The following is a 25,342-nucleotide window of genomic DNA, read 5'->3' on the forward strand; positions in this document are numbered from 1 at the left end:
AAAATAAAGTTAAAAAAAGAGAGTAGAGAAACATGGATTTAAGAAAATCCCAATTTATATTATGGGATATTTTAAAAAGAATTCAAGAAAAAAATATAAAATGTGATTATGGGAAAAAAAAAAAAAACACACATCAATCTTTGCCAATACATCCGAATCAAGTGAAAATTTTTTATAAAACATATTTTTATTTTTACCATTCTTTTATTTTTTGATTTTGTTTTTAAAATGTCTCGAGTTGTACACACGACACAGGCTACCCAGCCGAGCCAGCCTCGGTACAGTAATTTTCCCTATTTATTGTCGAATGTTACAGGAATATTGTTTTCTCAAGTCTCATTAGATTGGCTATGCATTTTCGATCTCTCTTTGACGAAGGGAGGACGAGAATGAAGAGAGAGAAGAGAGGGTTCATAAGGAGAGGAAAGGGCGGGAAACGGTATTTATTGGGATAAAAATAAGATCATAAGAGGTAGTGGTGGCAATAGACCTGAACCCGACTTGGGACCCGAGGGGTAGACCCGGTCTGAGTCGAGGCATGGGTCTAAAAATTGGACCCAACCGTAGTGGTGGCAATAGACTTGAACCTGACTTGGGACTCGAGACCCGGTCTGAGTTTGACCTAACGGGTTGGGTCCATATCGAAATCTTGGATCCGAACACTATTTAGGTATGGGTCCAAGTCAAGTCCGATCGGATTCGGGTCCAAGTCCAGTAATATTTTTTGGATCTCATATATTTAAATATAGTTAAATATATGGATATCTTATTTTTTGGATTGGGTCTGGGTCCGGGTCCAGGTCCCATATCATTTTTCGGGTTCGGGTCCGAGTCTGGCTGGACCCACACCTGACTCAACCCATTGCCACCCCTAAAGAGGGATTTGAAGACGGGGTGGAATGAAATATATTTTTAGAGAGATAAAAATGTTAATGGAAAAGAAAATTTTTTAGGAGAGGGTGTCATTTTAGTGTTTTTTTGGGTCAAAAATTCATGGTAAAATGAGTACAGTGTACTGTAAGATAGAAAAGATGGAGACCTTTAATATTTTCAATCATTGGGTCTCTAGAGATATATAAGTAAAAAAGAAAGGATAATGAGATATTTTCCCCAGTTTTTTCTACCATAAGTATAGAAACTCATCTTCATTTAACTATCCAAAAAATTGTTCGAATTTTATGCGGTTCACCTTTTTAGATCATTTTTTTAAAAATAAAAATAAAAATAGTATCCATACGATAATTCCCTTTTATTTTATTGGATTTTAGAATTAGAGGGGTGTTGGTTCTGAATTGTAAATAAGATAAGTTTGAGTATATCATATTTTCATATCTGTTCACAAGTAATCCGAAGAGATATGGAGACTTTTGGCATCACTGAGAATATAATATTTAATAGAGCAAAATGACTAATTAGGATTTATGTAGCCGACCTCAAATATTATGATGATATATCATCTTTACATATGTAAAAGTGAAGACGTCTTAAATTTGTTCTAAATTTTTATTTTGAAAAAAAAAAGCTTTAGAAATGCATCGAACCTATATTTTGAACAAACAGCTCAAACGTGCATTGCATGTTTTAACCCATGTATTTTCTTTCATGGTCATACTTCTCTTTTTTTTTTTTTTTTTGGGTAAATCAGGGGATTACAATTTATTTTTGGTAGATCAATGGGGGATTAAATGCCCCTATCCATTTTTTGAAATAGTTAGATTTTTTAATACATTAGTGAGATTTTTTTGGGTAGATCAATGGGGATTACATGTTTTTTTGGGTAGACCAATGGGCTTACAAGCCCTATCTGTTTTTGGAAATAGTCAAATTTTTTAATGCATCAGTGAGAAAAGAAGCAATGACCTTCAAGTAGGGCACGATGGTACCATGACCACAATCCTGGCCCCATTCTCATGATCATACATTGTTATATTCTTTACTATCAATCATCCTAACAGGCTGTACACATTAAATATTTGGAACCAACCAAAAAAAATGTATTTGGCAAGTTTTTATGGTTTATGAATAAATTCTTAAGTAGATAGTAATTCTTAATGGAAAGTGTGCAATAAGATGATTTGCAGTCGGTACAAAAAGTTCACAATCGCTTGCCAATTACCATGGGGTGTGCCATTTACCATGCTTAAAGTGCTAGAAATTTTATTTAGACTTTCTGTATGAAAATGCATACTCTGAGCCGCCTAATACACTAAAAAAACTTGTTATTCCACTAAATTTAGATACCCTTAGCCGTCTAATACTCAAAAAATTTGTTATTCCACTTATCATTTAGATATTATTTGGGAAACAGTATTTAAATACAACTGACAACTTAGGATTTCAATATGTTGCTACTGCTTTGGTTGGGCTTTACTCAAGCATATGAGCTACATTTATTTGCATTTGAGTTGCATACATCTGGATCAAGTTTAATAGAATTTATTTTTTGTCAAAGAAAAAGTATTCTTTTTGCATGGATTATATAATGGTGTGGTTTGCATATGGTTGCAACCTTAAATAATCAAATTAAGGTGCACACCCATATTTTGTCATGAGATGCAATTTTGTGTTGAATGCTATGAAAATCTATTTTTATTATTGATTATAAAATTTTAAACTCCATAAGTTTCAAATCAAGCATATTTATAAATATATATCAATCTTGAAAATAGAAATCAAATAATGTGTTGCAAGTTGCAATATTTTTTAGACTCAAGATTTGTTTTTTTTTCATATTCCTACATCTCGATGTCGAGATAATCAATTAGAAGGTTTTCCAACTTCAAAACAGCCTTTTACGATAGATTTTTTAGGTGCATGTTAATGTTGATTTTTTATACTCCATATTCTTTTTCCAGCTATTTTCATCACAGGAGTATAGTTTTTCCTTTATCTAACCAGTCCTTAATTCTTACAACTCCAAACTAAATATTTAGTTTTCTTTATCCTACCCAGCATTGATGCTCATTCCTCATATTTTATTTTTTATTTATCCTACCCAGCATTGGTGCTCTTTTTATTTAAATATACAATAAACTCGCAAAGTATGTTATGTCTTTTGCGGATTCTTTTCAGGATTCATAAAACATTTTGACAAAATTTTAAGTTGGCTATATATTTAACACAACCCACCTCCTTTATCCAGGGGCTTGGGACGAATTAAAGAAAAGTTTAAGTTCTTTTGATGATGATATTTTGTCTTTTTTTTCTTTCTTTCTTCTTTTTTTAACCTTTTTTTTAATTTTCTACATTCTATTTACTATTTGACTATTGAGAGGTGATAGTGATCAATAGTGGAAATCTATCAAATAAATTTTTTAGCTTCTATTTTACTATTGTGAGGTTATAGCGTGCTATAGTAAAATTCTATCACAAAGAACCAACATGAAAAGTAATTAGTTTATATATAAATACAAATGTATACAATAAGACCATTTACTTCTAACATCATGATGTAATAATTATTATTAACCTTCCATATAAAATCAGAATAATGAGATGTGTTATTCACTGGGCACAAGTTCAAAATAAAATCTACCAATTATTATTATTCACTTTAATCAGTAGGATTTCACATCTATGCCTAAGAGTGATATGAGTTCGTTATATAGTATACATCCATGCCTAAGAATGATATGACTTCTTTATATAGTATACAATTTTTTTTTTATGGGTATTTTCAAATTGAATCATATATATATATATATATATATATAAAAAGTTTTAAATGCCTCGTCACTCATGAGTAATTTGATAATTTTTTTTTCAATTTAATGTGGATTTTTCACGCCTATGAATCAGTTAAATGTGACTATATTGGGGATTTCTATCAATTCAAGTAGGGACTGATCATCCGAATTTCAAAACATTGGCATGAGTATATACATCAATGAAATTTGTGCTGAGAAAAGGCTGATATTGCATCCTAAAATTGGGCTTCTAAGACTTGCTCCAGAAGGCTGAAAGGGGAGAGAAGAAAAACCCTAACTGACGCGTCTCTGTCATGTCTTTTCAACGGTTATAGAGGGAAAGAAAAGCATGGAAACCCCCAAATTTTCTGCCAGCTATACTCGCATTTCTCTCTCACCGTTCCTATTTGAAACAGAAAAGGTACGAATTTCTCAAAAATCATCATATTCTTCTTCTTAAATTTCAGAGTTCTGATCTGAATATCTTTATATTCTATTGGGTCAGTTGTTTTCTATTTCAAACACCCACACCCTAATTTTTGAAGATTCAAATGGGTCAGTTGTTTTCTATTTCAAACACCCTAATTTTTGAAGATAACTCAAGCTTCTTAGTATTCTAGTTTTCAATAAGAAACCTGCTTTTTATTGAAGTTTGGAAATTAGGGTTGTTTTTGTAAAGAGACAATTTTTTAGAAATGGAAAAAAACAAATTTGCAATTTTTTTCTTGAGGTTTTATTTGACTTGGTGTACGAGAGCGTTTGTTTTGCAATTTTTTTTTCTCGAGGCAGGGTTTGGGTCTCGTTGCAAAGACTACTTTTTCACTTGGGTTAATTTTCTTACTGCCATTCTCCTCAACCATGTCTTTAACCAGTGATCACAAAGGCCCCCCCAAAACCCTAAATGCTTCATCAGAATACCCCAAATTCTAATGAAATATTCCAAAACCTTCAGCCCAGATGATGAAGCTATGGTGAGAAAGGTAACAGTTTGGTCGATCATAATTCTGAGATCATGAGTGCTAAAAAAATTCACGAAGCAGCAAAAGCGGGCAATCTGAAAAGCCTTCTGTTAAGACCGTTTTCTCACGAAAATATGCTATGAGGCCAATGCAATGCATGTGCTTTTCTTAGCTCACAAGTGAAAGCCTTAATCTCTATCACGAGTGATTAGCCTAACTGGTAAGATATTTTACCCCCTGGTTATTCACATCAATTGCTATTGGCCTCACTTATTTGCCTGATATGATTTCAAAATTGATGAGGTCTTCAGTCTAATGCAGCTGCTCTCTAGGCCCGCAGAGTGGGCGGGCGGGCGCACGTGTAGCGCCCGCCCATGTACTCCGCCCGTGCCAATTTAGGTTGGCAGATTTTTGGTTCAGGCCGCCTAGGCAAGCATTAGATAGTTTTTTTAAACATTGCTCTCTCTACCTCATCATTACCGTGGTTCTCTCTCATACACACAACAGCTCTAAAAGAATTTGAGCTCTCTAAAAGAAGTTGAGCTTAAAAAAAATAAAGAATTTGATTTGTAATATATTTTTTAATATATTTTATATTATGGTAAATATTTTGATCATTAATATTCATTTTTAAAATCTATTTTTTTCATTAATTTTCAATTTCATTTGAATGTGTTTTGTTTTAATCATTTTTTATATGTTTTTATATTTTATTAGAATTTTTTTACATCTTTTTATTTTTTTAACAATTTTTTGACCCTCCGGAATTTGTCCGGTTAGGACAGTTGAATCAGTCGGTAGTGTACCAATTAGGCCAGTTAAACTGCTTTCGGCCCATGTACTCTCTCAATACAAGAGTATTGAAATTAATCCCAATAAAATACACCAAAAACAACAAAAATACTCCACCATTTAACATCTAGGGAGCAATTAATCATAAGAACAGCACCAAACTTTGGCCCAAGTGGATATAAATAGTACATTGCTCATCAGTGTCATCACCCTTGAGATTGTTTTCTCCTCGTGGTTAAAATAAATAAATAAAAATAGAAAAGAACTAAGGCCCAAGGAGGAGAAAAAGAGAAAAAGTGCAAAAGATAAGAGACCTAATAAGAACCATATCCATGAAATTGGTCATGAACTCCCATGAGCAAAGCCTGTTGCTGCATAGGCACAGCAACATGCTCTGCTCTCTCTATGCTGGGACACAAGGCCCATTGGGGTCGTCACGGTCGACCCCAAATGACTAGTTCAACCACCCGGCAGCCTTGGCCCTCTCTACGCAACTCGCAAACTCATGGCCCACATCGGGCACATCCAATGCCAAATCCTCAAGGCCCTCAGCCACTCTTGCAAACCCCTTCGCCATCTGATAACTCGATATCAACCCCACTGCAAAGCACTCTTCAAGCAACCTCAATGGTCTCTCACTCTTCCTCTCCATTGCCATAACCAACGACTTTTTCACCACTTCGTGGTGAAAAAATGGCATACCTACTTCTCTTATGCATCGACAAGCCTCGCCTACGCCTCCTCCCGAATCATATTCCTCGAGTAGTTTCCCAATTTTCCCCTTGACTTCTTCTATATCTCGACCATTGCTTCCACTACCATCTCCACCCCAACACCTTAATATTCTCTCACCTGAGAGCCGCGCCCCAAGCATGGCTCGAGTCATTCGAATAACTTTAGACCCAATCGAGTTGGGCTTCACTTGTGACTCAATCTCCTCTAAATTTAGCGGAGCTATGGCCTCGTCTACCATTGCTCTCGCTAAAAATAGTGCCAAATCCTCGACCACAATTGGGATGTCCAATGAGGTGTCCTCGGCCGCCTCAATCAGATTGACAAAGCCATTTACCACATCGTCTGAAGGAAAATTTAGCGAAGATAATAATACTGAGGCCATCTCCTTTTCTCTATTCTTTCTATCCATTGCCAGTGAAATCAACCTCTTTACAAATATGACCTTAAAGCAAGGGGAGAGGAGGTTCTCGGATTCGAGCCTCTCAGCCACTTCGGCCACATCTCCTGACAAGAAATACTCTTGAATTATCAAGTTTGCCTTTGACTTGAAGGCCCTTGCATCGCCTTCTTCGAGAAACCCATTTGGTCGAGGAGAGAGAGACTTCAGCAAAGATGCACAGAGCCACCCCTCTGAGGCTGCCTTGGAAATAAGTAATTGAAGCATATCCCTTGCACTAAGAATATCAAGTGATAAGTCATCTACCGTATCGATAAGCCGCTCAAACCCTTTCAATACTTGACTAGAGTTTATCACTCCCTCTTCAGAGGCCTCCTTTAATAAATCTAGCAAAGCATACTCTGCTGTTCTCCTTTCCATCGCTAAGATTAAAGCCCTTTTAACAATTTCATGATGGAAAAATGGCATTTTAAGGTCTTTAATGCATCTACATGCCTCTACCTTATCACCACTTGCTATGTACTCAACAAGAAGATCGTTTATTTTAGACTTGGCATCCTCTACTGTCTTGCTTTTGCTTCCTCCCCACCTCCTTTCAATAACTTCAGCATGAAGAGGGGCCGATAAGTAGTTCTTCTCCGCTCTCTTTATTACTTGAATTCCTTTCGAGTCTTTCGGGAGAGTGGTAACTTGTTTGTTCAAGAAGGCAGGAGGGAGAATATCATCAACAACAGCTCGAGCAATGAAGAGAGCGAGGATATCTATAGCATCAGGTATGTCTACTGCTAAGTCATCAGTGGCTTTGACTAGTTTTCCAAAGCCTCGATAAACTTGGGGTGCTTCAATAACATCGACATAGAGAGAGGATAAGAGGAGAGCTGCCATTTCCTTCTCTCTATTGTGCCTATCCATAGCCATGGAGACGAGCTTCTTGACAAAATAGTAGTGATAGCATGGAAGGCCGAGGTCTCTTAGTTCATTGGCAGACGAGGAAATATCATCAGTGATGAAGTATTCCTCAATAATCAGTCTGGTTTTTGCTCTGAACTCTTCGAAAGCAGGGGAATGTTTTTTAATCTCATTGGGTTGGCTATTTTCCTGAAATAAAAAAGGAAGGTTTTGTTAAAGTGAAGAAGTTTAAACAAATTGAACAGACATGAACCTGCTTTTAACCTGCAACATTTGCTTGCAATAGACAAATCGACAGGACAGGTACTTAGAAGTTAAAAATGTCTACCAACTACTATGCGTGTCATACACGAATTAATGCAGTAGCAAATGAGAGGTATGAATGCTTTCGTGACTACCTCACTGCTATTATAGTTTGGATCATTTCGATCGAGGACATGATCATCATCAATCTCCAATAAACCTCCCCATATGCCTTTACCACCTGAGCCACCTGCAAGCAAAATATGTCATTGCATTTAATACCATGTATCTACTAATCAATTCGATCTTTTATCAGTAAATGTTTGGAAAATTATCAAAGTAACCATGAGATGCAAACTATTTATATTTTGCACGTGTTTTGATTTAATTTCAAAATACCATCAAAAGCCACATGATTATGACATGGAATAGTTGCAAAAGGTTAAAATGTTAAATAGTTAATCTATTATGGGAGTTTTGATAAATTTCTCATAAATCTTTACAAGGAACGTCAATAAAACATAATGTTGAAAGTTTGTTTAGAAAGTTAGCCTTAAATTGAGTGAAAGGAAGAGTACAAAAACCTAGGCAGACCACAGAGTTGGGTGCTCAAGGGAAAGAGAACCAAAAAAGAAGGCCAAAATCCTTCTAGAAGATGGTAACAGTGTGCAAACCGCAACTAATAAAAGAAAGTGGTCCAAAATTCCCAGCTAGGCAAACACGTAGATTGCTAAAATTCCTCTCGCAAAGCCGCTTCTTTAGCTAGGGCGTCTGCTTCCTACCCTCCAGGTATGCTTCCATGAGACGTCCATACCCCTACACAAGTAATGAATGTGATCAAAGATGTGTGCTTGGGTCCAGGTTGGAGGTGAAGAGGGTATTCTTTGGGCCCACATAATAGTATTTTGTGAATCGCCCTCTATCACAATTGCGTGTGGGCTTAGAGTTTGAAGTAGCTTTAGTCCTTCCAAGAGGGCGTGGGCCTCGGCTACCACCGAATTGGTGTGCCCGATGTAACTGGAAGACGAAGCTACTGTGTTACCTAAATAGTTTCTTACTATGGCTCCCACTTTCGAAGGACCTGGATTCCCAAGGGAGCATCCATTGAAGTTCAGTTTGAATGGTATGGCAATGGGGGAATCCAACAAGAAGCATGAGCTGGTCATTTGCAATTGTGTTTTAGGATTGCAAACCAATCCTGAAAGAAAGCCATAGTGGTGACTCCTTTAAAACCGTGTTGGTTTGTTGCCCAAAAGACAATTGTGGATTTTAGCCTAGTGAAAATTTTGTTTCACGTGAAGTATTCACCCCTAAATACTCTATTGTTTCTCTCGATCAATAGAGCCCAAATGGTAGCTGCCACCCTGGATTTCCAAAGGAGAAACCTAGGTTAAAGCCAAGGAAAGGGCTGAACATATGATAGACGCCAAGGAAAGGGCTGAACATATGATAGAATGGATGGGACATGCTCAAGTGTGACCCATTGAATGTCAAAAAGTTGGAGAATGCCCCCTCAGAGATTATGAGCAAAGGGACAATTTAGTAGGTGGCCATTTGTTTCTTCGGCAGCCATACACAAGAGACATCGGTTGGGGAGTGGAATGCCCCTGCGCTATATTTGATTAACTGTTAGCACTTTTTGATAGAGTGCTAGCCACATAAAAATCTAGACTTTTTGGGGGGGGGGGTATGGAGACCCAAGCCTGAGAAATTGAAGTGGAAGGTGTTGTAGAAGTAGTTGAAACTTGTGAAAGACTACGACAGAATGAGGGTACCGAGAAGCTCCCGGAGGCTGAGGAGGACCAAATGATTCTGTCTGCACCACTGTTTGCAAGATTGATGGCCTGAAGTTCAACTTCCAAGTCATTAAGAGCTCTTCGAAACACGCAGTTCCAAGATCTTGAAGACCCCACTAGGACCATCTCATCTTCAACAATAGCCTATTGTGTACAAGATAGAGAATACAGGTCTGCGAATATGTCCTTGAGGGGAGTGTGTCCAAGCTAAAGGTCTTACCAGAAGAGGATGTGATTCCCCTTGTCTGAGATAAAACCTTATGCGAGACTGGAAGTGATGGTGAGCAGCACAAATGGATCGCCATATTCCAGAAGATCTCTGGTTGGGCTTGAAGTCAGGACTCGCGATATGATGGGTATTCGATATTTATGATGAAGGATAGTGTTCCACAGTTGGTCCCTTTGGGTGGCCAGGCGCTAGCTCCCTTTGCCTATGAGTGCCACATTTTGCTTCTTAAGATTTTTTATCCCTAAGCCCCCCAATTTTTTGGATAGACAAGAGTTTATCCCAGGATTTCCCTAATCCCCCCAATTTTTTGGACAGGAAGAGTATATCCCAGAATATAAGATGAAATTTGTCGGAGGAGGCATTCCCATATCAAAAAAACCTTCTCATCAATTGTTCTAATCTTACGCTAACGACTACCGGCATGTGGAAGAAGGACATTGGGTAAACTGGTATATTAGCAAGGGCGACTTTAATGAGGGCCAGTTTGCCTCCCAGAGAGAGGAATCGACCTTTCCATCCGGCTAACCTACGGTTTACCTTGTCGATTATGTGAGACCAAGGTCTCTTTTTAGGCTTTCCCAAGCAGAGAGGTAGGCTACAAAAGAGTATCTGTCACACATCCCCAACTGTCAGCGAAAGAGTTGAGGGAGATCTAATCGATATTAATCCCAGCATTTTGGTTTTGTCAAAATTAACCTTGAATCCCGTTACAAACTCAAAACATCTAAGAAACAATAATAGATTTCCCACATCTTCTGAATCAGCATTGCAAAAAACCAAGGTGTCATCCGCATATTGGAGATGTGAGACTGTTAGCCCTTGGTGACCAACTTTGAACCTATATAATAGGCCAACCAAATACATTCTTGAGATAGATAGATTGAAAACTTTGGCTAAGATTGTAAAGAGAAAAGGGGAGAGGGGGTCTCCTTGACGAAGGCCACTGGTAGATGGAAAGAATCTCTTAGGGGAACCATTGACGAGAATGGAGAAGTGTGGATGAGAGTAGCAGGCCTTCATCCAAGATCTCCATCTCGAACCGAATCCCATTCTAGATTGGGTTTCTTCAAGGATGTCCCAATCCACGTGATCGTAAGCTTTCTTCCAATCAAGCTTTACGAAAATTATGGGTTCCCTATTAAGGTGTCTAGAATAAATGCATTCATGAGCCACCAAAGCATCATCAAGGATTTGATGATCTTTAATTAATGCACTTTGAGGGGGGGGGGGGGGGGGATTACCAAGGATACGACTTAAGTCAGGGAGCATAAAGCCTTGGCTACGACTTTATAAGTAGAATTGACCAGACTAATAGGTCGGAAGTCTTTGAGGTGGGTTGCTCGTTCAACCTTGGGAATGAGAGTTATAAAAGTGGCATTCAGCGCTCGATGGATAACTCCCCTGGAAAAGAATTCTTCGAACATGGCTAGAAAATCATGTCGGAAGACTTCCCAAAATTGTGTGAATAGGGCAATGGGGTATCCGTCAGTCACTAGAGCTCTGTCAGAGTCTAACTGGGCAAACAAGATTCATGCTCGAAAAATGGTCTTTCGGGGCAGGAGGCTTTTTCAGGTCGTAAGACCAAAAAAGATAGATCCCCCATGGGAGTTCTGGGCCCTGCCGGAGTGGAGAAGAGGTTTTTGAAGTAGACTAGGATGTAGTGCTCGACATCAAGTGGTTGGTCTATAAGGTGATCTTCCACTAATAGGTGCGAGATGGTGTTATCTTTGCACCTGCAGTTGGCTGTTCCCTAGAAGAAGCCTGTGTTGAGGTCCCCAACATTCAACCATTTTATTCTGGATCGTTGATGCCAGAATATTTCTTCTTGCTTCAGTTGGGATTGGTAAAGAGTTGTTAGTTCGATTCTATGAAGGAATTATGATTCTGGTAAGTTCCTGGATTCCTCAGTGATGTCGAGAGCATGGATGGCTTCAAGGGTGGCTCTTTTAAGGGGGCCGAGGAACCTCGGGAAGCTTGTACTCCAAGATTTGAGGCAAGTCTTGAGCAGTTGAAGTTTGCATTAAATTCTGAAACCAGCCTAGCCTTGGACCAAGGCTGACAAATCTTGCCACTAGACAGGGAATAGCGAGGCTACAGTGGGTTCTTCCAACCAAACAAGTTCGAACCTAAAAGGTTTTGCACCTCTCTAAGCAAGGTTGGTGTCCAGGAGGAGGGGACAATGATTGGAGGTGGGCTTGGGTAAGGCTAAAGAGTGGGTCCCGTGGAAGGAGGAGTCCTAGTTTATAGAGACCAAAAACCTGTCGAGTCTAGAGAGGGATGGGGTGGTGGAGTGGTTGGACCACGTATATTGTTATCCTTCAGTGGGTAGGTCAAGGAGGTTGTTAAGGCTAACGAAGTTTGAGAAGGCCGACATAGCTGGAGTGATCGTAGAGGAAGAATTCCTCTCGAAGGACCATCTTGTGACATTGAGGTCCCCTCCTAAGCACCAAATGGGGTGTGGGAGGGAGGTAGCGATGTTGAGCTCATCCCAAAGACGGTGCCTTAGAGTGTCTTGATTGGGCTCGTAAATGGCTATGAACTTCCAAAGCAAGCCATCGGATATCCTTAACAAAAGTAAGGTCACCGAAACACTCGCAATGTGAGAGGAGGTTAGGGAATGAGCAGTGGGGTCCCAGACGACCCAAATGCCACCCGATGCCCCTTCCGCAAGTAAAGAGACCACTGACAAGGTTGGCGTCCCCATACCTGCCTAACTTGGAATAGGGTAGGATGGGGTGACTTAGTTTCAGTGAGGGCCAAAATTGTGGGCCTGTTTGTTTGAAACATGGATCTCTCACTGCCAAGTTCTCGGCTTCCTTTCTTGCTTACCCAAAAAACGCGACTGAACACCAGCCAAGAAGTATTCATGGAATTGGGCATCTACTTTTTCTGGTCCTGGCCAAGACCACGAGAGTGAGTTCTCGGCTTCCTTTCTTGCTTACCCAAAAAACGCGACTGAACACCAGCCAAGAAGTGTTCATGGAATTGGGCATCTTGTCCTGAATGGGGGAAGGCCATTACTTTCATGACGTCCAGAATGCCGTTGACGTAGTCTGAGTTCACTGACGATGGCGAGATAGGGTCCCCTATTGTGTCGACAAACAGGAGAAGAGAGTGAGAAGATGAAGCCGAGACGATCGCAAGAGAAGGTAAACCCGACAGCCCAGGAGAAGAGAGTGAGAAGATGAAGCCGAGACAGTTGCAAGAGAAGGTAAACCCGGCAGCCCCATAGAAGACAACCTGTAAAATACCACAAGCAATTTCAGCCTTGATGAATCTGCCAGTATATATGAGGGAGGATAAGGGTTGTTCCTTTTTCAACCAAACTAGACCGGGGTGGGTTGAGTGTGGGTATGTGAAGGTCGGGAGTTGATGGGGATGCAAGAGAGGGAGAGAAAGTAGGGTTGGGGCAAGGGCCTGCTGGAGGAGGGGTATTCCCAGGGATAAACAATGCGGCAGGTGGTGAAGGAGCGAAGGTAGGAGTGGCAGAAAGGGGGACAAATGGTGTCAATGGCATCGAAGGTAGGAGTGGCAGAAAGGGGGGACAAATGGTGTCAATGGCATCAGTAGGGTGAAGAAATGAAGAGGGGCTTACTGGGGTGGTGAGAAAAGGGGGTAGGGGAAAAGCAGGGGTGAGAAAAGGAGATCCCAAGAGGATAAAGGGTGAGGTTGCATTCTGTGAAAGAGGAGGTGGTGGAGAGAGGAGGATAAAGTTGGGCGGAGGCAGGCCAGCAGGGATGGGGACAGAGATGATAATAGGGTCATCATTGAGGGGATCTGCAGTGTAGCTTATAATAACCTGGGGGGCTGAGATTAAATTAGCAACCAGGATACCCTCTATGTCCGCCAGTGTAGTGTCCACCTTCTATGGGGAAGGAGATGGTGTTGTGTCACCTTCAGGTGATGCTTCTACTTCTTCCAGGAAATCTATGAGCAAAGATGATGATGGAGCCGAAGGCCGGGTCCAGCAAAACAAGATGAGAGGAAAAGATCAAGCAAGTTGGGTGGCTGTTGCGGTGGGGTAACCTCCGAGGTAGGCCAGGGGAAATGCATGATGAAGTGGGAATGTCGAGCCTGGGCTGTGTATGTAGGTGTGGCTTGTGTTGAGAAGACACGAGGACTGGTGGCATGGGCAGAGAGCGAGGGTGGGATGGTGCATTGAAGTACAGGGAGAAGGGAATTGTCCTGAAGAGTATTGGGGGAAGGGGAGAAGGAGAGATAGAAGGACGAAGTATGTTGACAGGTGGTGGTAGTAGGTGTGGGAGGGGGACAGGTGTCGAGTGTCTCTAGGAATCGGCACTACATCTCCTTGGACAGTGCGAGACTCCTTGGATGGTGCGAGATGGTAGTGTGGGAGGGGGTGGTGGGGTGGAGGAGGCAGACCTGGGTGGCGCGCAGGTGGGTAGCCTTTGGGAGGGGGTGGCGATTGTTTCATCGGCTCTGTACGCGTCTTGGCCTTCTCTTGACAACATGCTTCCACTGCTCCTGATTAATGGGAGTAGTTGACAGTCTTGAATTGTTTCCCGAAGCGATGAACCTAAGAGCGGGCGGTGAGCCAGAAGGCCAGGAAAGGAGGACCTGGAAGTAAGCTCACGCGAATTCCAGCAACGGAATGGAGGATTGTGATTCGGTTCAAGCATGTCAACGATGAGCAGTAGAGTGCCTAGAGGCAGATTTTTCATGGACTTCTAATGAACAACCGCAAAGAACCCACAAGAGTTACCAATGGCCTTGAAGGTGTCAAGGCACCAAGCGTGTAGAGGGATAGAGGTTTGGCTCAAAGGAGACCGTGAGCCAAACCTTTTGCCGGTCAAAGGCCCCCAAGTTAGCGGTCAACCTGGACAAATGAACTGAGGTCCCTCGAAACCAAAAGTTGCGAGTGGTTCTCAGGGCGAGAATAGCTCCTTCTGAGGGGAATGAGAATAGGAAAGAGCCATTGGAGAGTTGTTTGCACTGGAGTTCTGGTTTTTCCAAATCTCTTTGGCCCAAGTTTCGTTTCCTTTTCGATCATCTCTCCGAGGATGAAAGACGGTTGTAGAGTCATGGAAAATTAACAAAATTTCAACATAACCAATAGTCTATGATCTCTGATTATGAGTTACAGTTACTAATACAAGAACAAATGAAAATCCAGATATGGGCTGGGACTTCGTCGGTAATTGTAACCGATTTCCCTTTTTGATAGGTAACAAAGGACTTTAACTTGCAAATCAAAGCGCCGGGTTGAGATCTCCAAACTATTAGGGTCATAGGACTGAAAACCCTCCTAGTGATATACTTTTTCTTTCTTTCTTTCTTTTTTTTTTAAGTTCTCTGTAAATCTAAAAGATGCATTTTTGTAAACACAACATCACATGAATTATGTATCAATGTAAAATGTGCATAGTTGCAGGGACAAGTGGAAGATGGTTGTATATGCCTAAAATAAACAGTTTGAAATCATCAAATGTAATAACGAATTTCTTCAATCTTCCAGGGAGATCTTTCTTTGTTGGACTACAGCAGTGCAGGTGCTAGTGGGCATTTTAATTTTTTCCTGAATTCGCCCAAGCATCTTGATTTTCCTTTATTTAATAGAAATCAACTTGTATTAAGTTTACTTGTATGTGGTGGTTATAGATAGATGTTTCCTAACTTGTTATCAGCTTAGTAATCCTATAAACTTGGAAACACACGATAATTTTAACATTAAAACAGTATTAAATCACGTAATATATAACTCAGTGTTTAGGAAACCAGACTCCACTAGGGACTTCATGGAATCCCGACCCCAAGTCTGAACAAGAGTTGGTCAACTCAACGAAAAATTGACAAAGGAGGGCCAAAAAAGGGTGCGACGAGTTCCAAGTTACTGGCTCGAGCCTGACCAAGATCCGGTCCTAGCCGATCACACAGGTCCTGAGTCGGCTCTGCAAGCTATAACTCAAAAATAGTGACTGGACTCCACCAAATAAGTTTTCACATTTCAAAACATCCATTAATTTCAAGAAGAAATTCATTAAAGCCATGAAGTAAGCGCACGCCTGCCTAAAAAGAAGAATTACATCTATGGAACTCTTAAAACACTTTTTTCACATAAAACACATTTTTCACATAAAACATAACCAAATAACTCATGGGCATGTCCATAGCCAGGCTTGGCCACCATAGATTACTTTATCTAGACAAGAAACATAAGAAAGCAAGTGAATCAAACAATCATGTATAAAAAATAAGGACATAGTCTGATCAAAACAAAAACGAGAAGTTATACCTTTTTTTGGTCGACCATCTCTTCCAGTATGCGAGTGCCGCTCATGCTTTATTGGACTACCTTTGTTGGATCCATGTTTGACAGGTGATCTTGGGGTCCTTGGTGTTCTCGGTGATGTGATGACCTCTAATGGAGAAACAGATGTTGGATCCACACTCTCAGTTGCAGACCTGAACAATTCACGATGCTCTTCTGAAAGTTTCCCATCATTGTACTCCATTGAACACTTGTGAAGTTTATTTGCTCATATATGGCCAAAAACCAGAGCTAATGTAAGCTCCCAAACAAAATAGGCTCTAGAGATTCCAAAATGAGAATGAGGCCAACTCTTTCATCACGCATTCGATGATTTGAAATCGATATATTCTTGCAAGCAACTAGAATTCATCGAGAGAAACTATGTCGAACATGGCTTCATACAACAAGAAACCCAAATCAGTAAAATGGAAAAAACTATAGAAAGAAAACTATTAAAGATCTCACTAAAAACTCCCATTAACCATTTATAGAGCATCTCAACAAGCCGCTCCACATGACATAAAATACAATTAAAGGTGTCCCACGGCCTTTGAATCTTCTCTAGAGGTGCCACATCTGGTTTGTACGAGAGTTTTCAGGGTTTGAACCTTCAATTTGTTCCGCATTCAAACCTCACCCCAAAAACAAAGAAAGGAAAACACACATGCAGACATATGCACATAAATAAGGACAATCAAACAAGAAAATGATAAACAAAGATCTATTTTAGGTAAAAAAAAAATACAAAATTATATTAGCCGAGAATTATCCTCACATCCCTACACTGAGAATGAAGAAATATCGTTCTAGCCCTTGATCTTATCCTTTCTTGACGGATTGAGAAGTTCTGACTAGCTAACTTTTCTTAGCAGTTAAAAAGCTAACTTTTCTTAGCAGTTGAAAATCCATGGCCTGTCATGACAAGAAATAGGATCCAAGCGCTGGGAGGTTCATATTTATGTTCTTAATATAGGTGTGATTTCAATTGTTTCTCTTGGAAAGACAAGATACTATTATACAAAGAAATGTTGAATTAAAAGGAGGCTTCGATCAATTCAAAACATGAAAATCAATCTAAAACTTGGCAAATTAGTCTCATACTCAACCAAGTTACTCAGACATCACAGACTACCGTTTCGAAATAAAAAAAATATTGGGACTTGGGCTCGGGACTATTGTGTCTCCCGAACAGAGTCCAAGGTTTAAAATAATTATCCAAAACATTAGAAAACAATCGATAGGGAGATAATCTAAAGGGATCTTAGAAACAACACGAGAGAGGTGGGTGAGATAAAAATTGGATCAAAATGATAAATCAAGAAAAACCCTTTTCTTCAAATCATGCATACTGCATTTATGATGAGATCTTGAAAAATAATAAAGCAAACGAGAGTGTCTATATGCTAAAAACAAAATAGCGAAACACGAAAAATTTCAATATATGCATATTAAGGGAAATTCTTTTGGGTTATGCGGCGTTCAAATTATGAAATTCGTGTCAAACTGTCAAGAAAAGAGAGGTACAAAACGTTCAAATTATGAAATTTGTGTCATACCGTCAAGAAAAGAGACGTACAATACACAACACACACACAACTATATATATATATATATATATATATATATATATATATATATATAAAACCTCTTCCCAACGTCTATAGGCGAAAATGAACAGTGATTTCATTGTTCATTTTCGCCTACCCTCATTATCGTCCAAACTTCATCGCACGGTCACAGATGTCTGATAGTGTTTCATTTTTCATTTTTATTTTCAACAGATCCAAATTATTTGAAATTTGGAACGTGCATACATCTTAGTGAGGCGCACCTAAAAAAATAAGAAAATATAAATTGATCAAAATACCTCCGAAATTTACAGAGGTATTTTGGTCGATTTATATTTTACGAATTAATTTTTCATATTTTTATTAGGTGCGCCTCACAAAAATATACACGCAATCCAATTTTCATATCATTCCGATTAGTAAAAAAAAAAAAAATTGAAACACCACCGAACAATTGTGACTGTGCGATGAAGTTTGGATATTGATGAGGGTACACGAAAACACTGTTTATTTTCGCATATAGGCATTTTGTAGTATCTTCCATATATATATATATATATATGATCATGTAGTAAACACCCACAGCACGACCACGGATGTCCGGTAGTATTTGAATTTTAATTTTTTTCTACAAATCTAAATCACTTGAAATTTTAGGCGTGTGTTCTTCAAAAATAGGTGAATCTACGAAAAATATCAAAAGAATATTTTACATGAAATAAATTAACCAAAATACATTCGAAATGTTTCGAGGTATTTTGATCAATTTTTTTTCACGAATTAATTTTTTTATATTTTTATTAGGTATGCCTTGATGAGAAAAACATATGTCTAAATTTCTAGTGATTTGGATTTGTAGAAGAAAAAAAAATTAAAATTCAAACACGAAATGAGGACGTGACCGTCAGATCGACCAAGATTCAATCTGAGCTATTGACGTTTACTGTAGCGGTCAGCGAGTGGAGCATTTTTAAGACCAAAAGGCATAACGTTCCATTCATATTGTCCAAAAGGGACATTAAATGCAGTTTTATATTTATCTTCTTCTTTTATTTGGATTTACCAAAAGCCAGATTTTAAATCGAATTTAGAGAAGATTACAACATGTAAAAGTCTATCGAGTAAGTCTTTTTTATTTGGAATGGGATATCTAATCCATTGTAAGATTTTATTGAGGGGTTTATAGTTAATGACTAATCGTGGAACTCCTCGTTCTTGCTCAGCATATATATATATATATATATATATATATATATATATATATATATATATATATATATATATATATATATATATATATATATATATATATATATATATATATATATATGGGTTTGTCTAGAGTTAACAACCCCTCAAAATACAAACGTTCAAGTTAGAAAAGGTTGTGATGGGTGTATTTATCAAAACAATTATTATTTTTTATTAAAAATTTATTTAAATAGGTAAATTTACCATTAAGCAATGGCAAATTTACAATTTTTACAAGAGGACAATAGTATTTTGGAAGTTAGTGCCTTGGAACTTTATTTATAAAGTTTCTTTGTTCTTTAGTTAAAATTTCAATTTTACCCCTTATGTAGAAGATAATGATATGTTGTCTTATATTAATATTTACAAAATTGTTCCAAAAAAAACAACTTTTTTTTTTAAAATAGATATCAGAATTAATAAATCCACCATTCACAACTATATATATATATATATATATATATATATAGGGAGAGAGAGAGTATAAATAATAACAATAATAATAATAAGGAAGCCTTCATATTACAGTGAGATGTAAGAAAATAATTATTTTGGAAATACAACCAATCCAAATAGATTAAATACATAAACAAAACACAACAAGCAACCAAACCAATTAAACCTTGATCACTGCTGAAAACTCAACAAATTTATGTAAAAATCAAGAGAAATAAAATTCAAAACTACAAAAAAAAAAAAAAAAAAAAAAAGGGGACTCAATATTGAATAAAAATCCCTCACAAGTGATGTACAAATCAACATTACCACCACTCACTAACATTTGGTAGTAATAAAGAGTAAAAATGGGAGGAAAAATGATTTTATAAAAGAAATTCAAAGAAAAAATATTGGACCTAACCAATGCATCCACTTCAACATGATATCCCACCACACAAATAAACACCAGATGAATAAAACAACTCAACAACAATAATAACTCATAATAATGGCTCATAACATACAGCAACAAACACTGAGAAACTGAAATTTCAGGCTTGACATGGAAGTATCACATAAAAATTCAAGCACACAAAATTCACACTTCATTCATACCAGTGAAAGAAGAAAATCCCTCTCTCTCTCTTCTTCTTCTCTCTCTATAACTGAAGAGAAAGACCCAAACTAAAACAGAGGCAATGGCACGTGACAGTTTCAGAGGGAAGACACATGTAAGTTGTGAGGAGACACCGTGTCGCGTGTCCACATCATCAGGGAGATCTGATAACTTGCTAACTCTGTTTAAACAGGTTCTAAATATAGGCTGGGAAATGATCTCAAATACCCCTGACAAATTAACAAAACCCATATTTTTAGAAAAAAATGAAAGTGGCCAATTCTTCATAGCTTTATTTGGTACTAGTAGAGTGCACCTGTGTTCCGGTGTTATTAAAATGTTATGCATGTAATTTTTTTAATTATATTTATCAAAAATAAATTTATAAAATCTAAAATGAAATAAAACTTAAAGTGAATTCCACACTTAAATAAAAATAATAGTTTCTCACCTATGTAGGAAAAAAGCGAAAGAGAGATGAAATATTTTTTATAACGAAAGAGAGATAAAATACTTTTCTTAAACAAACACCAAATACTATTTGATTGAATAGACATAAATTTAGCGAAATGAAAAAATTATTTATGTATTATGTTAAATAACACATAAAATTTTGATATATCAAATTAAGTAACATAGACATATTATTATTATTATTGTTAATTCAATTACAGTAATATTTCTTACTTATAAAAATAAATTTATATTATATATTTATTCATAAATTATTAAAATAGATTAATATGAAAAACCCAAAACAATAGATTAATATTATTTAATTAAAATTCTATAACATAATAGTTGTATCTATGACTAATAAAACTATATTTAATATCATTAGACCAAATGAATTATTATATATTTTCCAATTATCAAAGTATAATTATTATAGAAAAAGTTTATGTAGAGCCGAGGATCTAAACAATCAAATTAGAGCCCACCTCAAAAATTTCTCTAGAAGAGATTGTTTTGATGCCTAAATAGCCTCAAGTTGATCATCTCAACATCAAGATGCATGGACATGAGAAAAAAATGGATTTGAAGTTTTAGAAATGGTGCATCTTGTAACGTATTTTTGGACCGCCTATTTTTAAGGTTTTAAAGTTTTCATGGATCTGCTCGATCTATACTATTTGTTAAGCTTTGAATTTTTATAATTAAATATTAAAATTAATTTTAAGGCTATCACAAAGATTTTTAGTATTGAAACCGCATTTCTCGACACTATTTGAAGGTGAGCTCTAATTTGATTGTCTAGAGCAAGGCTATTATTATTCATGTACACATACAAATCACATTTATAAAGTCGACCAAAAGTATCTCAGGAAATAAAAAAATTAATGTGGAATATATTTTTATAATAATCTTATTATTAATATATAATTATATTTATCAGAATATAATCTATAATTATAAAAATATGTGTAATAAGTATAATATTTAATAATATATTACAATCATTGTTGCCATTTTTAATTAATAATTATACTTATTTTTTGTTATGAATATTATAATAGTTATGAATTATAATTAATAAAATCAAATTGATTAATCATCACCATGTTAATTATTATTGACAAATATTATTAATTTATATATTATTATTATTGCATAATTACATTTCTAATAATACAATCTATAATTATAATTATTGTTGTAATAGGTTTAATATTTAGTAAAATATTACAATCATACTCCTGCTATTTTTAATTAATAATTATGCTTAGTGTTTGTTACAAATATTATAACAGTTATGAATTATAATTAATATAATCAAATTTATTAATCATCACCATGTTAATTTTTATTGACAAATATTATTAATTGATATAAAGTAGAAAAAAACTTATTTAATATCAATAAATTCATGCCATTATAATTTATTAATAATACAACATAACTATCGTAGTCTCCTTTAATGAAATTATAATATATAATAATAATTTTTTAAATAAATAGAAAATATTATAATCTTCAATAACTTAAAATTTATGCATATTAATATCATATAATCATGTTAATTATTATGAATATAAGTTTTCATTATAATATATTATATATAATTTGTTATTAATAATGAACTATGCTAATATATTATTTATGTAAATGTCATTATATTATTATAATTAATTATTAATTGTATACAATACTATAGTTATGAAAATAAATACAACAATTTGAAAGTATTATTATCATTATTGAAATTAATCAATCACAATTATTCAAATCAAATGATATTTTTCTTTATTTCTGAATCACACAATAAATTAATTTTATAAGTTTATTAAATAAAATATAATGAGGTTAAATAGCAAACAACACAAAAAAATATAGTACCAAACCACAATAAACAAATAAATAAACTCGTTTTGTTACTTAACATTTTAAAAATATGTTTAAAATTTGACAACATCCACAGATCTCTTACTAATTAGTATAAAACCAAACCAATTAAAACATACTATTGTCATTATTCAAATTACTCAACCACAATTGCTCAAGCTAAATGATATTTCTTTTGTATTTTTTATTCACATAATAAATCAAATTTACTTATTTAATAAATGAAACATAATTAGGCTAAATGGCAAACGACACAAATAAATATAGCACCAAACTACAATAAAAAAAAAAAAAAACTCATTTTGTTACCTACAATTTTAAAAGGGTTTTCAAAATTTGACAGCGTCCAGAGATCTAGATTAACTGGTATATTGGCATAAATCACAACATATAAAAAACAAAATCAAAATTAGAATAAAGCAAAATTAAGATAGAAAATACAAAGATAGACTTTAAAAGGGAAAGAAGGTAGATATTGTAAGAAAGCTTAGAGACAAAAAGAGAGAGGTGTGTGGAAAGAAAGAGAGAGAGAGAGGGCCTCGAGTGGGAGATGAGAGAAAGGAGAAGAAAGAGAGAGGGACATGTATCAAAAAAAATACCGCAGGTTGCCTTCTTGCTTAAGGGTGCAAGCTTTCTATGCTTCCCCCTACGGCATAGAAGTTCCATCCTGCCCTTATCCAATCGTCCATTCTGAATGGAGGGCTAAGAATCTCTCAATCACAATGTCATGTCTCTACACTATTTTATCTTTAATTTTTTTTCTATAAACTATTTTGACACCAAAATTTGGACGTCCATTCATCTATCAAACTCGCACTAACAAAAAATATTAAAAAAAAATTATTTTCAAATAAAAATAAAATGACCAAAAATACCCCTGAAAATTTCAAGGGGTATTTTGGTCATTAATTTTTATCAAAAAATTATTGTTAATATTTTTTATAGGTGCACCCCAATGAGAAGATGGTACGTACCAAATTTCAAATTCAGAAATTTTGTATTAACAAAATTAAAAATAAAATACTTTGAAACGTCGGATCTAAGATCAAACGATGAGTGGCTCTCTTGATCAAAATTGAACGGCTGGATGGTAGGGAGAGGATAGAACTTCTATGTTGTAGGGGAAGCATAGAAACCTTTCCCCTTGCTTAATATATAGTATAATTAAATTTATAAATTTATTAAATAAAATATAATTAAGTTAAATGACACACAACACAAAAAAAATATAGTACAAAACTACAGTAAATAAAAAAAAAACTCATTTTGTTACTTACGATTTTAAAAAGGTGTTTAAAATTTGACAGTGTCTAGAGATCTATGACCACTTGGTATAAAACCACGACAATTAGAAAATACTATTGTCATTATTCAAATTACTCGACCACAATCACTCAAGCCAAATGATTTTTTATTTTTTTTTTCTGATTCACACAATAAATCAAATTTATATATTTAATAAATAAAATATACTTAGGTTAAATGGCAAACAACACAAATAAATAGAGCACTAAATTATAATAAATAAATAAAAACTCATTTTGTTCAAAATTTGGCAACATCCACGATTAACTGGTATATGGGCATAAATCACAATCTCGCAAAAAACCATGTCAAAATTAGAATAAAACAAAAGATCTCACTAAAAAAGCCCATAACAATTTGTAGAACATCTCAACATGGCCTTTGAATCTTCTCCAGCGGTGCCAAATCTGATTTGTACGATGGTTTTCAGGGTTCAAACCTTACAATTTGTTCCTCATTCAAATCTAACCCAAAAACAAAGAAAAAAAAAAACACACACATGCACATAGATAAAGACAATCAAACAAGAAAATGCTAAACAAAGATCAATTTTCGGTAATATATATATAAAAGAGTATAAATAATAACAATAATAATAAGAAATATGCTTTCTTTTAACTGTGTTATACAAGAAAATCATCATTTTCGAAACACAATCAAACCAAATAGATTAAATACATAAACAAAACACAAGGAACCAGACCAACTAAACCTAAACAAATTTATGTAACAATTAACACAAAATATAGTACTACTAAAAAATCAACAAATTTAGGTAAAAATCAAGAGAAATAAAATTCGAAACTAGAAGAAAAACAAGGGGCTTCAATATCGAATAAAAATCCCTCACAAGTGATCTAAAAATGAACATTACCGCTCCTTACTAACATTTGGTAGTAACAAAGAGTAAAAATGGGAGGAAAAAGGATTTCAGAAAAGGAAATTCAAAGAAAAATATTCTACTTAACCAATGCATCCACTTCAACTTGATATCTCACCACACAAATAAAAACCAGATCAATAAAACAACTCAACAGCAATAATGACTCATAATATACAGAAACAAACACTAAGAAACTGAAACATAAAAATTCAAGCACATAAAATTCACAGTTCATTCATACCTGTGAAAGAAGAAAATATTTCCCTTTTTCCCCTTTTCTCTCTCTCTAAATAAAGAGAAAGACCCAAACTCAAATGAAATCAAATACTTCATTTTTATACCTTTGCTTTTCTCAGAGGTGTTCAGAGGGAATGGCACGTGTCAATTTGGGAGGGAAGACAGACACGTGTAAGTTGTGAGGATTGACCGTGTCACTTTTCCACGTCATGTAGCAGATCTGATAACCATCTAACTCCACTTAAACAGGCTCTAAATAAAGGCTGGGAAATGGTCTTAAATACCCCTGACAAATTGACAAAACCCATATTTTTAGAAAGACGAAAGTGTCCCTAAGGGTCAATTTTTCATTGCTTTATTTGGGACTAGTACAATGCACCTACATTCCAGGTATTATTAAAATATCATGCATGTAATGTTTTTATAATTATATTTTATAAGAAAAATAAATTTACAAAATTTAAAATGAAACAAAAACTAAACTAAATTCCATAATAAAATAAAAATAATATAGTTTTTCACCAATGTACGAGAAAAGCGAAAGAGAGAGAATGTTTTTTATAGCGAAAGAGGGAGAAAATATTTTTCTTAAACAAACAACAATGACTTAGCTACTATTTGATTGAATAGACGTAAATTAGTGAAATACATAAATTATTTATATATTATGTTAAATAACACATA

At 35.7% G+C, this 25,342-nt stretch overlaps 1 protein-coding gene and 1 long non-coding RNA gene across 5 annotated transcripts; one reads left to right on the forward strand and one right to left on the reverse strand.

Moving 5' to 3' along the window:
* Positions 1–3,834: 3,834 nt before the first annotated feature.
* LOC148782149 (uncharacterized) lies at positions 3,835–7,696 on the forward strand. The gene is made up of 3 exons (XR_016056458.1): positions 3,835–4,107; positions 4,559–4,865; positions 7,276–7,696. It is a non-coding gene; the product is annotated as an uncharacterized LOC148782149 (long non-coding RNA).
* On the reverse strand, positions 5,557–24,743 carry LOC18431959 (MA3 domain-containing protein). 4 transcript variants are annotated; one of them, XM_088868301.1, is made up of 5 exons: positions 24,663–24,736; positions 19,890–20,120; positions 16,000–16,411; positions 7,877–7,971; positions 5,557–7,667 (listed from the first exon to the last, which is right to left on the reverse strand). In XM_088868301.1, the coding sequence occupies exons 3-5, from the start codon at positions 16,217–16,219 to the stop codon at positions 5,892–5,894; spliced, it is 2,091 nt and encodes a 696-aa protein (XP_088724427.1). In that variant the 5' UTR covers positions 16,220–16,411; positions 19,890–20,120; positions 24,663–24,736; the 3' UTR covers positions 5,557–5,891. The 4 variants fall into 4 exon arrangements, with proteins under 4 accessions (XP_088724427.1, XP_006842133.2, XP_088724429.1 ...); XM_006842070.3 differs by lacking the exon at positions 19,890–20,120 and having other exon boundaries at positions 24,663–24,743; XM_088868303.1 differs by lacking the exons at positions 19,890–20,120; positions 24,663–24,736 and adding an exon at positions 16,801–17,081.
* Positions 24,744–25,342: the final 599 nt, after the last annotated feature.

This window comes from Amborella trichopoda, chromosome 5, assembly GCF_054954075.1.
Source record: "Amborella trichopoda isolate Santa Cruz 75 chromosome 5, AtrichopodaSantaCruz75HAP2 v2.0, whole genome shotgun sequence".
NCBI lineage: Eukaryota > Viridiplantae > Streptophyta > Magnoliopsida > Amborellales > Amborellaceae > Amborella > Amborella trichopoda.